Source organism: Carassius auratus, chromosome 2 (genome assembly GCF_003368295.1).
Source record: "Carassius auratus strain Wakin chromosome 2, ASM336829v1, whole genome shotgun sequence".
Classification (NCBI taxonomy): domain Eukaryota; kingdom Metazoa; phylum Chordata; class Actinopteri; order Cypriniformes; family Cyprinidae; genus Carassius; species Carassius auratus.
The window spans coordinates 11,098,969-11,111,627 of NC_039244.1; the positions used below are offsets into that span (position 1 = coordinate 11,098,969).

The following is a 12,659-nucleotide window of genomic DNA, read 5'->3' on the forward strand; positions in this document are numbered from 1 at the left end:
TTTCCAAAATGTGAAACACTTCAATAATTAATGAACCAGTCTGCACACTACTATAGGCTATCTTAAAATCAGAATCAGAAATACTTTGATCTTTATTGATATTGATAACCCGGGGGACAATTCTTGTGTCACAGTTGATGTGCACATCAAGCAATTTAAAGGAATATAAATAATAATAGAAGTTGGTAAATAAACAAGTAGCCTATATACATGTAAAAAGTATAAATATATGCTATAAAATATGAAGAAGAATTATAAATATGGATATGCAGCCTACAATATTTACATTACTGTATTAACAGAATTGAATTGATTGTGATGAACAGTACTAGTAAATAAATAGAAACAGAACTGCAGCAAATTATATTACACTGAATATTAAAACAGGTAATATTGCACAGAATGTGAAGTATTACATTGCACTACAGTACAGGGTCCAGTTTAATAACAAAGGGTCCATGTGTCAGACACTTCACTATCTTGAGGCCACGTCTTGAGTTAACTTATCTCAAGGCCACGAGTTAACTTATACGAGTTAACGAGTTAGTATCTTGAGGCCACGAGTTATATATGTTTGTATGTTGAGTTATATATATATATATTTTGTAATGTTGAAAACAGCTGAGTATATTGTTTTCAGGTTTCTTTGATGAATACAACGTTCAGAAGAGCAGCATTTATCTGAAATAGAAATCTCTTGTAAAATAATGTCTTTAACATCAATTTTGATCAATTTAAATAATCCTTGCTTAAAAGTATTCATATATAATTTATTTAACAAAAAAAGAAAAAAAAAATCTGTGGATTCTTCTATTCATCAAAGAACGCTGAAAAAAAATTTACTCATCTGTTTTAAATATTGATATATTGAACATTAATTTCTGCCCCCCTTTTTTTCACTTTTCAAAAGATGGCTACGCGCCTGATCCAATGGAGTCGCTGTGTCCATTTCTTTTACTGTCTATGGTTGTTAACATGATTAATGATTACCTAATTTTCTAGGTGCATGTAAAGTATAATCGTACTGTTCTACTATACATTTGTACAAAAAAGTTAGTTAATGTTTATTGTTAATAAATGTGTGTATTTAACATTAACTTCACGAGGGAATTTCCAGGATAGAAAATGGCTTTTTCTGCAAAATGTTAACTGGCACATAGTCTGCACAAGCAAATATTGAGAAATCATGAGCAAACGCTGATGTTCTAGTCTTGTGTTTGTCTGACCCAACCCACTAGTGCTTTCAGAGCTCCTATAAAAATCTCTCCTGTCTCTCCCTGCCAAAAATCCCTGGTGAAGGCCTAATATGAACATCCTGCTCATCTCGTTTCTGGCATGCTTTGGTAATTGCCATGTTTGATAATTTTGACATTTTCTTCTTTAGTTCTTAATTATTTATTCATTGTGCACAACTGGATAATTAACTATTACTGTTGTTTTCTTTGCAGTTGTGGCACTGCCCTCAGAAAGTGCTCAAAAAGTCAAATGGTGTGTGAAGTCACAGAATGAAATGAAAAAATGCCAACACCTTGCCACCAAATCAACAGAGCTTGAGTGTTATCACACATCGTCTGTAGTTGAGTGTATGTCAGATATCTGGGTAATAAAACATGCTTATTATTTTACCTCACTCACCCTTGGGTATTTTGTTTAATCAAAACTATAACATTATAATTTGTCTATGATTCACAGTGTGGTTGTGCAGATGCTATAACTGTAGATGCAGAAGATGTTTATCAAGCTGGACTCCCAAATTATGACCTCCGTCCTATCATTGCAGAGAAGTATAAAAATGGTAAATATTTATGTAGTTATTTATTTTTCTTAATAATTTATTAGAAGAAGCATCATAATTCAGCACATTATTAAATTGTCTCTAAATATCTTTACATTTATCTGTCAATGGTCTCTTACAGATAAGACCCTAGATCACTAAACCAGTCTTGGGGTATATTTGTAGCTATAGCCAAAAATTGATTGAAGGGGTCAAAATTATTTCTCTTTTATGCCAAAATTATTTGGGATATTAAGTAAAGATCATGTTCCATGAAATTACCTCCATTACCTTTAGTTTTGTAATATAGATTTCTGAGAACTTAATTTGGACAACTTTAAAGGTGATATTCTCAAGATTTAGTTTTTTTTTTTTTGCACCCTCAGATTCCAGATTTTCAAATAGTTGTATCTCAAATAAATATTGCCTTATCCTAACAAACCACACATCAATGGAAAACTTATTTATTCAGCTTTAAGATTATGTACTATATAATTTTTTTTTTTTTTTTTTTGAAAAATTTACCCTTGTGACTAGTTTTGTGGTCCAATGTCACGTGTGTTTTTGATTCTCTTCACCTTATTTCTTCTCCACTTCTTCTAAAGACTGCTGTCATGCTGTGGCTGTGGTCAAGAGAGACACAGACTTCAACATCAACGATCTCAAAGGAAAGACTTCATGCCACAGTTGTTATCAATGCCCTGGAGGCTGGAATAATCCCATTGGAAGACTGGTTAAAGAACATAAGATTCCCTGGGATGTTCATGATGACATTGAGAAGGGTTAGTGTGGCTAGATTATTATTGTGTAAATTATTATTACACAGGAATCTGAAATATCAGTATTCAGTGGTCTGTTATTTTCTAATATTAACCGCCATCCATGGCAATACTGCAGACACAACCATTTCTAACCTCAGTGTGCAAGGCACCCAGTGTCAGCCGCATAGTCATTTTATCTAAAACAGTATATTTCTTGATGTTGCAAACTGGTATTTGTCTTTTATATATATTTTTATTCTTTATTTAATTTAATGTCATAATCATGAGAACCTTTTTACTGCACTGTTATTCTAGTAGGTTTTTTTTTCTATAGCGGCTATCCACTCATTTGTGTAACTGAAAGCGGCATTTCTAAAAACACTTTATATAACCTTTAAGGGACTTTGACTACTTTCATGTTTCACACCACGGTTGCAGTAAAAATACTTCAGAGTACTACAATATTAATTTTACTGTAATATTGTATTGTATAAAAAAAATTTATGAGGTGCGGTCTGATAAGCGGTATACAATAACAATATAAATTTCATAATTCATGAACAGGTTTTTCGTTGTGTTTTGTGTTCTTCAGCTGTGTCACAATTCTTTTCAAGCAGTTGCATTCCTGGAATATCGAAAGCAGTGTACCCAAACCTGTGTCAAGCTTGCCAGGGTGACTGCAGCTGCTCAAACAGGGAAAAGTACTACGGTGATGAAGGAGCCTTCCAGTACGATACACACTAACACACCCTCAGATTCTATTGTCTTCTCTATATATGAACAAAAATATAACTCATGCATTCTCTTCAGGTGCTTGAAAAGTGGTCACGGACAAGTTGCCTTTATGTGTCACTATGGAGTCCCATGTAAGTAATATCTTTTACCAAAATCTAAAATATTATTGACTCGACCTGTTAAAGATATTAGATTTGTGGCAGGAGGTTATGATTCCATGGCTGCTGATTTACAAGCTTCTTGTCTAATCTGAATTCTTAAGCGAGCGAGATGCAGAACTATCAGCTGTTGTGCATGGATGGCAGCAGGAAAAGCATTGAGGAGTACGGGGACTGCTACCTCCTCAAAGAGATGCACCATGCTGTGATCAGCCGCAAGAATGCTGATTCAGAGCAGATTTATAAAGTCCTTAAACAGATTCAGGTATGCCAGTCCAGTGAATGTTGCATTATGAATGTTTAATCTCACTTTACTACATTATTACTGAAGAAAGACTCTTGTCAGTGTTTTAAGAAAGAGAGTAAAATTGATCTAAATCTAGGGTCACACTTTATTTTAAGGTTTTAACGATCGTGACTCGAGTAGTTGAATTAATTTGCAGTGTTTATTAGCACAATAGCATAAAACAAAGTAAAGTTCAAGACTAGAAGTGTGGTCAATAAGTGTACACAGGGTCAAAAATCGTAGTGTCAGTCCAAACAGCAGACTAACACAAGTCAATAATCCAAAGGCCTTAATCAAGAACAAGCAGAAAAACAATCATATGGCAAACAAGCAGAGGAATTGAAATGCTTAGTAAAGACAGGGTAAACTGGAATACTTTGCAATATGACACACAAACAACTTGGCTTATAACAGGAAGTGAAGCAAGAAGAACTGGCAGAATTCAGGTAGATGGCTTCTTCTTGTGGTTGAAGGAATGGATGGTGGATCCAGATGTTACAAAACTCCAATTCTCTCTATTAATTAACTATTTACTACAACTTTTGCCTCAGTAAACTCTTTATTATTACTTGTAAGTAGGGTTGGGAACCAAGAACCGGTTCTTATTCAGAATAGGTTCTGTTCTTTGAAAAGTACCGAAACTGTGAGCAATTTCTAAGTTTAGGTTCCGAAAACAGATCTAGTTCGACACGTGACCAAGCACTGTGAGCAGCCTTCTGCCGGTGTTCTGATGATTTGGCTTTTCCCATAAAGGATGTCACAAAGCAAATAACATAAATGCCTCCCTGACTCTTTAATTACTGAGCACATTTATTCCATTGATGCGCATTTCACAGACGAGCTGCGCCGCATCGCGTCAATAACTAACGAACATTTCCCTCAACTGTATGTGTATGGTGTGCACACCTCGCCTAAATCGAACGACCGAACAACCGATCTACCGATCAAACATCAAAACCAAACATCTATATGAACGTCTTGAGCTTTGAGCGTCTTACTCTGCGGGTGACCCACGTGACGACCAGACGTGATGTCAGCGTCTTAAAATGTGCTGTTTTTAAACATTTAAGGAGCCAAGCTGCTGTTTAAAGACTATAAATGGACATTACAAGCATTGCAATGAAGGTCTTTTATACCTAAACGAATACTCAACCATTTCCTGCATCATGCTGTGCTTACCTGCTGTACTTAAATGAGTACTTAAAGGTTTAGTTCACCCAAAAAGGAATTTGTAATTTATGACTCACCCTCATGTCGTTCCAAACCCGTTAAGACCTCCGTTCATCTTCGGAACACAGTTTAAGATATTTTAGATTTAGTCTGAGAGCTTTCTGTCCCTCCATTGAAAGTGTATGTACGGTATACTGTCCATGTCCAGAAAGGTAATAAAAACATCTTCAAAGTAGTCCATGTGATATCAGAGTAGGGATATTCCGGTATCAGATTTTCATGCTTTTATCAAGTTTAACGGTATTATCATGGTATTGAAATTTAGTTTTAAAAAGTGCTCAAAATATAGTATAATATAATAGGTTAAATAACTATTTTTCTAAAACAAAAATAACTTTAACATTTAAATAAAATAAAATAATAAAGAAAAATATATGAAGTTAAAAGTTTTGCACAGATTAAAGTGCAAAAGAACTATAAAGACCCATAGATATCACTTTACAATCTCATTAGTTAACTATTAACATTCACAATAGCTACATTTGCTACAGAAGTTATTAATCTTTGTTAAAAAAAAGTTTTAGTTCATGTTAGCCCATTAAATACAGTTGCAACTTTGCATTTTAACAACATGTTATTAAATATTGGAATACCTAAGATTAATAAATGTTAAGAAGAATTTGTCATTGGCAGTTTATTTTAACCAATGAATTAACTAATGTTAAAAATTCAGCCTTGATGTAATGTGTGAATTAACAATAAAAAATCTAAACATTTTCAAACTATATCTATGGCACGTTGTAGTCCAGATTAAAATAACCTATTAAGTCTTAATATTTAAGTATTTGGCATTGTAATGAACATCATAGCAAATACACAAATCTGAATGGCTATTTAAATATGTTTCAGAAAGTTTTCCAGCTGGTTTATTTAAAGGTCCCGTTCTTCATGATCCCATGTTTTAAACTTTAGTTAGTGTGTAATATTGTTGTTAGAGTATAAATAATATCTGTAAAACTCTAAAGCTCAAAGTTCAATGCCAAGCGAGATATTTGATTTAACAGAATTCCCCTACATCGAATGGCCAGTTTGGACTACATCCCTCTACTTCCTGTAGTAATGACGTCACATTTTTGACTAACCTTCGCCCACAGGAATGCACAAAAAAGGGGGCGTGGTCTTGTTGCGCTCACACGGAGGAGGAGTAAGAGTTGTGTTTGAAGAGTGCGTTTGTCGCCATGTCATCGTAACGCTGTTATTTTCATCTCTGAGTCCAATCACCTTTGTTTGGCCTTCCCAGGGACGCTGTACTTAGAAATCAATGGTTACAATTTGTTTAACCCGGTTCCCAAAAATTATAATCCACATGTAAAACTATGTGCAGCACATTTTGCTGATGACAGCTTCCTCAATTTCAAATTAGTTTAATCACGGATTAGCACAAAGATTATTCTTGAAAGATGGAGCAGTTCCCTCTTTGACTGGAGAAGGCGTTGTTTATGGACCACAACTGGTAAGTGTATTTTATTATTTAAGAACAAGGAAGTCATCAGCCCGTTTTTATGACAGTGAAAACAGCGGTATACAGATAAGTGAATTGTGTGAAAAATACTTTTTTACATGCAAAACATGAACACATTTTATATTGCACACTGTAAACACAATCAAAGCTTAAAAAAAAAAACATGAAAACTTTGACATTTAAGGGGTTTATAGGGTAAGGACTAGGGCTGTGAATCTTTGGCAAGGCAGCGATTCGATTCGATTACGATTCATAGGTTTACGATTCGATTCAAGAACGATTTTTGCAAATTTAGAACGATTCAATTTGATTCGATTCACAATTAAATTCGATTCGATTCGATTATAACGATTAGATTCTGCATTCTTTAAGTGCATTCACGGGATTATTTAAATGCTTCAACTAAATTCTTTAAATGCTTAGCCAGGGGGCAAATTAGAGTAGCATTTATGGTTAGAGAACCATAGGTTAGGAAAAAAAATTAAAAAATAAATAACCTTTTGTCCATGTTTAAATGCTGGTTTAATGATAGGACATGGCATACGTAAAAATGTATGTCAGCCAAGTTTTTAAAAAAGAGCTTAAAGAGTATTATGTATTAAGCTAACATTTTGTCACACCAGGGGCGTAGCCATAATTTCAGAAGTGACAGAAATGTCAAATACAATCATTTTATGTATGTAGCCTATATAATAATAATAATTATAATTATTATTATTATTTAAAAAAAAAGTAATTATCTTTTTTTTTTCGATATTTTTTTCCTAATGGCAATTTTATGATTGTTTTATATACTAGGCTACATTTAATTAGCACAGAATAAGGTAGAAAATATACTTTATAGTTTCTGTATTGTAATAAATGTCAATTAGCACTGCATCATTCATAAATTGTTTGTGGGGTTTTTATTCAGTTTAGCTGCAGATATAGCCTGGCACGTCTATGAGAGCGAGATCGCTTAATTCTCTTTCAGTGTGAAAACGTCTTCATCTCTATTTAACTTTTCCTATCCATCAGCGAATGATTCTGAGAGAAAACGCGCCAGATGTCTGTTTGCTAATGAAACAAACGCTACTTTCATGCATCTGATTATCAGATAAATCTCGAGCTCTTATTTCAAGGTCGTTGTTAATGCTGTGGTTAATTTTAAAAGTTTCCTTCGTATATTCGGTTCATCCGCATTGTTTAAACACATTTATCATTCAACGGATCTGTGTGTATGATTTAGACACTTACATTTCTGCTCCGTCCATGCAATAAATACAGCTGTCGACGGCTCCAGTAACTCCGTCGGTAAGATGCAGAGAGCCATTTACAAACTACAGAAAAATAAAACTACTTCACGTTAGTATTACTGGCCACGAGTCCTTTAGATCACACATCAGCTGCCTCAGAGACGAACGGAGCACGAGCGCAATCCTGTGACAGTCTCAGGCGGTAAACAGTGGAGCGCGTGTAGGACAGATAAGAGGCACGATTCACAACACTCTTCAAGGTCTCCATTAATTCGTGTGTGTAGTAATTTAATGTGTATACATTTTGAAAGCATTGAATCGCTATAGAAATCGCGATTCATTCAATTCTTAGCATTTTGAATCGATTACTGTCCAAGATCGGCGATTCACGATTCAAAAATCATGTTTCAATATCGATGCATATGAATCGACAGGGTTTGTAATCGATGCATCGAGAGAACGAGTGAATCGTTACACCCCTAGTAAGGCCATTTTCTGAAAACCGATGCAACCGGATCTTGACTCGAGAACGAGTCAATCTTTCGTTCGTTATCTGGCTCGGCTCGGTGTTTATCTTCAGTTCTCTCTTCACAGCAGTTCAGTCAGTGTACTGTTTGAGTAAATGAATTACTCCAGGATATTGGTTTGTTTTAATTTAGAGGGAGTGTCAGCCACATTAAAAAAGTCATTTGTGGATTAATGCGTATTGGAGACGCAAACCCTTTCAAACGAATCAGTTCAATTTGGTGAACTGGTTCAAGAAGATCCGGTTACATCGGGTGATTCGTTTGCGAACCGGATATCACTAAACTGCAGTGTTGTGAATGCGCTCACAGCAGACCCAGAAAATAAGACAATGCTGAATAAAGTCGTAGTTTTTGTTTTTGGACCAAAATTTATTTTCAATGCTTCAACAAATTCTAACTGATTCTCTAATGTTTTTATACCTTTCTGGACATGAACAGTATACTGTACATACATTTTCAATGGAGGGACAGAAAACTCTCTAAATCTAAAATATCTTAAACTGTGTTCCGAAGATGAACGGAGGTCTTACGGGTTTGGAACAACATGAGGGTGAGTCATTAATGACATAATTTTCCTTTTTGGGTGAACTATCCCTCTATAAAGAAAATTGTTGTAGGCTATTCTAACTTGTTCTGAGTGTTAAATTGAAAAAGCCTCCACCTGTAGATTATATCATGACTAAACAAAATATCGTAATTACTTGAGGTTCTGCTATAATAATAATAATAATAATAATAATAACAGTAATAATTTGAATTTTGAATTCGTGACGGGCCGCAGGTTGAGAACCACTGCTTTATATCAAACATTTTAAAATCGTCCACAGCTGAGCTTTGCGGGAGGCTGATCTGCGCCAGATAGCGTGAAGTGAATGTAATGAACAAAGTCATTTTCAGATGCAATGAAAAAAAAAAAAAAAAAAAAAACATGGATAACCTAGATTAGTCCCAGGCTCTGTTCTGAAGTAAAATAATTATAATTACTGTTAACCAAGAGTAACACATTTTAACGGATTAATCGCCTATTTTCATTTGCTGAATGTTTTCTTTATTTTTTATTTTTTAAACACGCTAAAAAATAAATTAAGTTTGTCAGAGGAAAAAAATATAGGAGTCGTCTATAGGTTTCATTTTAACGGATCAATCACCTATTTTCGTTTGCTGCATGTTTTTTTTTTTAAACACGCTAAAAAATAAATCAGAGTTTGTGAGAGGAAAAAAAAATAGGCTATTAGAAAATATTTTACAACAAATCCTTTAAATTTAACAAATTTATCAGAACGGAACAATAATTAAAAATATACAATTCTAATGGATAAATATAATTGCAGTATATAATAATATAGGCTTAGTAATAAAACAAAAAAACAAAAAATAATAATAATTTAAAGCTAAGCATAAGGTAAGGTTGGGCTTTCTCAATCGGGAGAAATCAAACGTTTCCATATTTGTGATATTGCCCATTTGAACCTTAACTATTATTCATGAGGTAAATAGGCTGTGTGCGTTTCAGTATAGATAAAAAAAAAATCATAATCAACAATATGTCAAAGTGCTCACGCCGAATGTCTGGTGAACGACTTCTGTTTCCAGTGCGCGAGGCACCAGCACGATCAAACAGCTGAAACAAATAATACTTAATTTTTGGTCACACATAAGGGCATAATTCAAAAATGCTGGTAGTTTGAAAAATCAAGAATAATAACAGAGTTAATACTAATTATTGTTAAATGCTGGACCGTTCCCATTTCGCTCTGCATATGGAACCTGAAGATTTTTTTAAACCAAGAATGAACCGAAATGAAAATGAAATTAAAACATTTAGCTTATATATATATATATATATATATATATATATATATATATAGGCCTTATATTTATTTACTGTTTAATAAAAATAGCATGCATATGAAAAAAGTTTTTTTTTTTAAATGTTACAATGTTATATCATAATGTTATTGTTGTTTTACTTCCTTCTTTTATCTCATTTTACAATTACATTCATTTCGCAATCCGTCCCTTTGCGCAACCTGGCGGTAGTTTCGCTAATGATTTTAACACACGACTGAATTACAGGTAAGCCCCAGATAGGCTGGCCACCTAGTGTATTAATTTTTTTTTTAATAATAATAACAATGAAGACTTCCTCCTGAGTTTTTGAATGGAAGTCCTGAATGACTTATTAAAGGCCATTTATTCATTTTGATCATGGCTGCTGAAACATCAGGTTTTATATTTGGACCATGAATTATTATTATTTTTTTATTATTATTATTATTTTTCTTTTTACAAATATTGGGTACAGAGACAAAATAATACTAATAAAAGAAGAACAATCATGTCAGTTTTCTTCAGTTAGCAAACAGATATTTCCTTCAGTTATTTCCACCCTTAATTATAGTCAAGTAAAGTCACCTTTATTTATATAGCGCTTTAAACCAAAAAGATTGTGTCAAAGCAACTGAACAACATTCATTAGGAAAACGGTGTCAATAATGCAAAATGTTAAAGGCAGTTCATCAGTTCAGTTTCAATAGTATCTGTGCAATCATTTGCAATCAAGTCAACGATATCACTGTAGATGAAGTGACCCCAATTAAGCAAGCCAGAGGTGACAGCGGCAAGGAACTGAAACTCAATCGGTGACAGAATGGAGAAAAAACCTTGGGAGAAACCAGGCTCAGTCGGGGGTCAGTTCTCCTCTGACCAGACAAAACCGGCAGTTCAATTCCAGGCTGCAGCAAAGTCAGATTGTGCAGAAGAATCATCTGTTTTTTGTGGTCTTGTCCCGGTGGTCATCTGAGATGAGGTTTTTACAGGGGATCTGTATCTGGGTCTCTAGTTGTCCTGGTCTCCGTTGTCTTTCAGGGCAGTAGAGGTCCACTCTATAGGTGCTGATCCACCATCTGGTCTGGTTACATACTGGATCCGGGTGACTGCTGTGACCCACTGATCTGGATACAGACTGGAACTGGTGGCTACGGCATTTTATACCTATTAAAATGTATTGTGTAAGCTTTTGTTACTTTCATTGTTCATTTTAATGGCGCATTCGAGATGCTCCATTGCAGCAGCTCAATGCTGCAATGCAGGGAACCACTCCTTATACATTATACAAGTATGCCCGTATATTTTGGTGATGTAATTTGCGTCACGCGCACTGTACACGGACCCTCGCATATGAATAAAAAACATAATTTTAGTGAACGCTAAACATGCGCAGCGCGCACACATTTGTATTGGTGCAGAAGACTCTTTCAGCCTAGAACATTTCACACAGTCTGCTAGTCTCACATTTGCTGTAATCGTGTATGCTTGATGCTTGATGAAAATAAATGTAGTTTATAGTGAATGCCCCTAAATTTATTGTTTGTTTTATGTGGCATTACTGCTATATTTTAGGTTAAGTCTGACTACGCCACCCCAAAAGACCGGGAACACACAGATTGTCCAGATACATAAAGCACGCAGATACGTAGTGGCTGAGCCAGGTAACAGACAGCAATGATAATACAAAACAGTTTATTCCAAAGAACACCATTTAATAAAATAAGACACGATCAGTAATAATAAATTGTAAAAGAAAAATAATATAAGTGTAAGATTAATAAGGGAAATAAGATCAATATAACTTAAAGGGGATTGAATTACAGTGAATAAGAACCAAATTAGTATGCAAATTATTCAGAATTAATATTTAACACTTTATCAACTATTCGTCCACCGATAAGTTGAGGTTAGGGTATTTTATCAATTCTGAACAAAATATTATCCCGTGGCCTACGGTAATAATATCATGAAATTATGATAACTGATTATGAGCAAGGTAACAGAATCTACAGTTTAAGGCAGTAACTTGTAAATAGACAGCACAAGACACTGGTATGTAAAATCAACCAAGGCTTTATTGAACTACTCTAATACACACAAATGAAACTAACGAAAACACACAAACATTAATTCAAACAGTGACAGAGAAAATTGAAGTTATTAACAGAGGGTGAATGGAGTCCCAAGTGTCTAGTGTTAGACACTATTTTTTGACTGCAACCTGAGAGAATCAGTTACTTTAATCTTAATTGGTTTTCTTAATAAGATTTGCACAAGTTCAGATATTGTGTACTTGTGTTTGGATGCTCCTGTGGGCGTGTGCATTCCCTTCTGTAACAAAGTTGCTGGAGAGGGATTCTCTGGCGCTGATTGGCTGGCAGTCGGTCGATGACGCGTTCTGAGGGACAGCACTCGATGGTGAGGGTTGGTCAGGCGGCAAGGAAGTTGACCTTAAGTTGAAGTCGGCCGTGTGCCGCCATCTTGTAGCAGAACTTCACTTGCGTTAGCATTCCCATTGACTCCCATTCATTTTGGCATCACTTTGACAGCGAATAACTTTACATCTGAGGCATTTAAAGACTCCGTTTGTCCATTATTTATTTCTAAAGATACACGACAATGTATAAAGGGCTCCGTTACCTTCTATGTTACATTATGGCC

General features: G+C 34.7%; 1 protein-coding gene across 1 annotated transcript in view; it reads left to right on the forward strand.

The window, feature by feature from the left end:
• The first annotated feature begins 1,250 nt into the window (after positions 1–1,250).
• The window catches only part of LOC113115492 (serotransferrin-1-like), a 37,983-nt gene continuing 26,574 nt past the window's right edge, over positions 1,251–12,659 (forward strand). Inside the window, exons 1-7 of the mRNA XM_026283086.1 lie at positions 1,251–1,343; positions 1,449–1,600; positions 1,693–1,795; positions 2,380–2,556; positions 3,128–3,263; positions 3,346–3,401; positions 3,533–3,693. Of these exons, the coding sequence (XP_026138871.1) occupies positions 1,307–1,343; positions 1,449–1,600; positions 1,693–1,795; positions 2,380–2,556; positions 3,128–3,263; positions 3,346–3,401; positions 3,533–3,693 (822 nt within the window). The 5' untranslated portion in view covers positions 1,251–1,306. The remainder of the gene's footprint in view (positions 1,344–1,448; positions 1,601–1,692; positions 1,796–2,379; positions 2,557–3,127; positions 3,264–3,345; positions 3,402–3,532; positions 3,694–12,659) is intronic.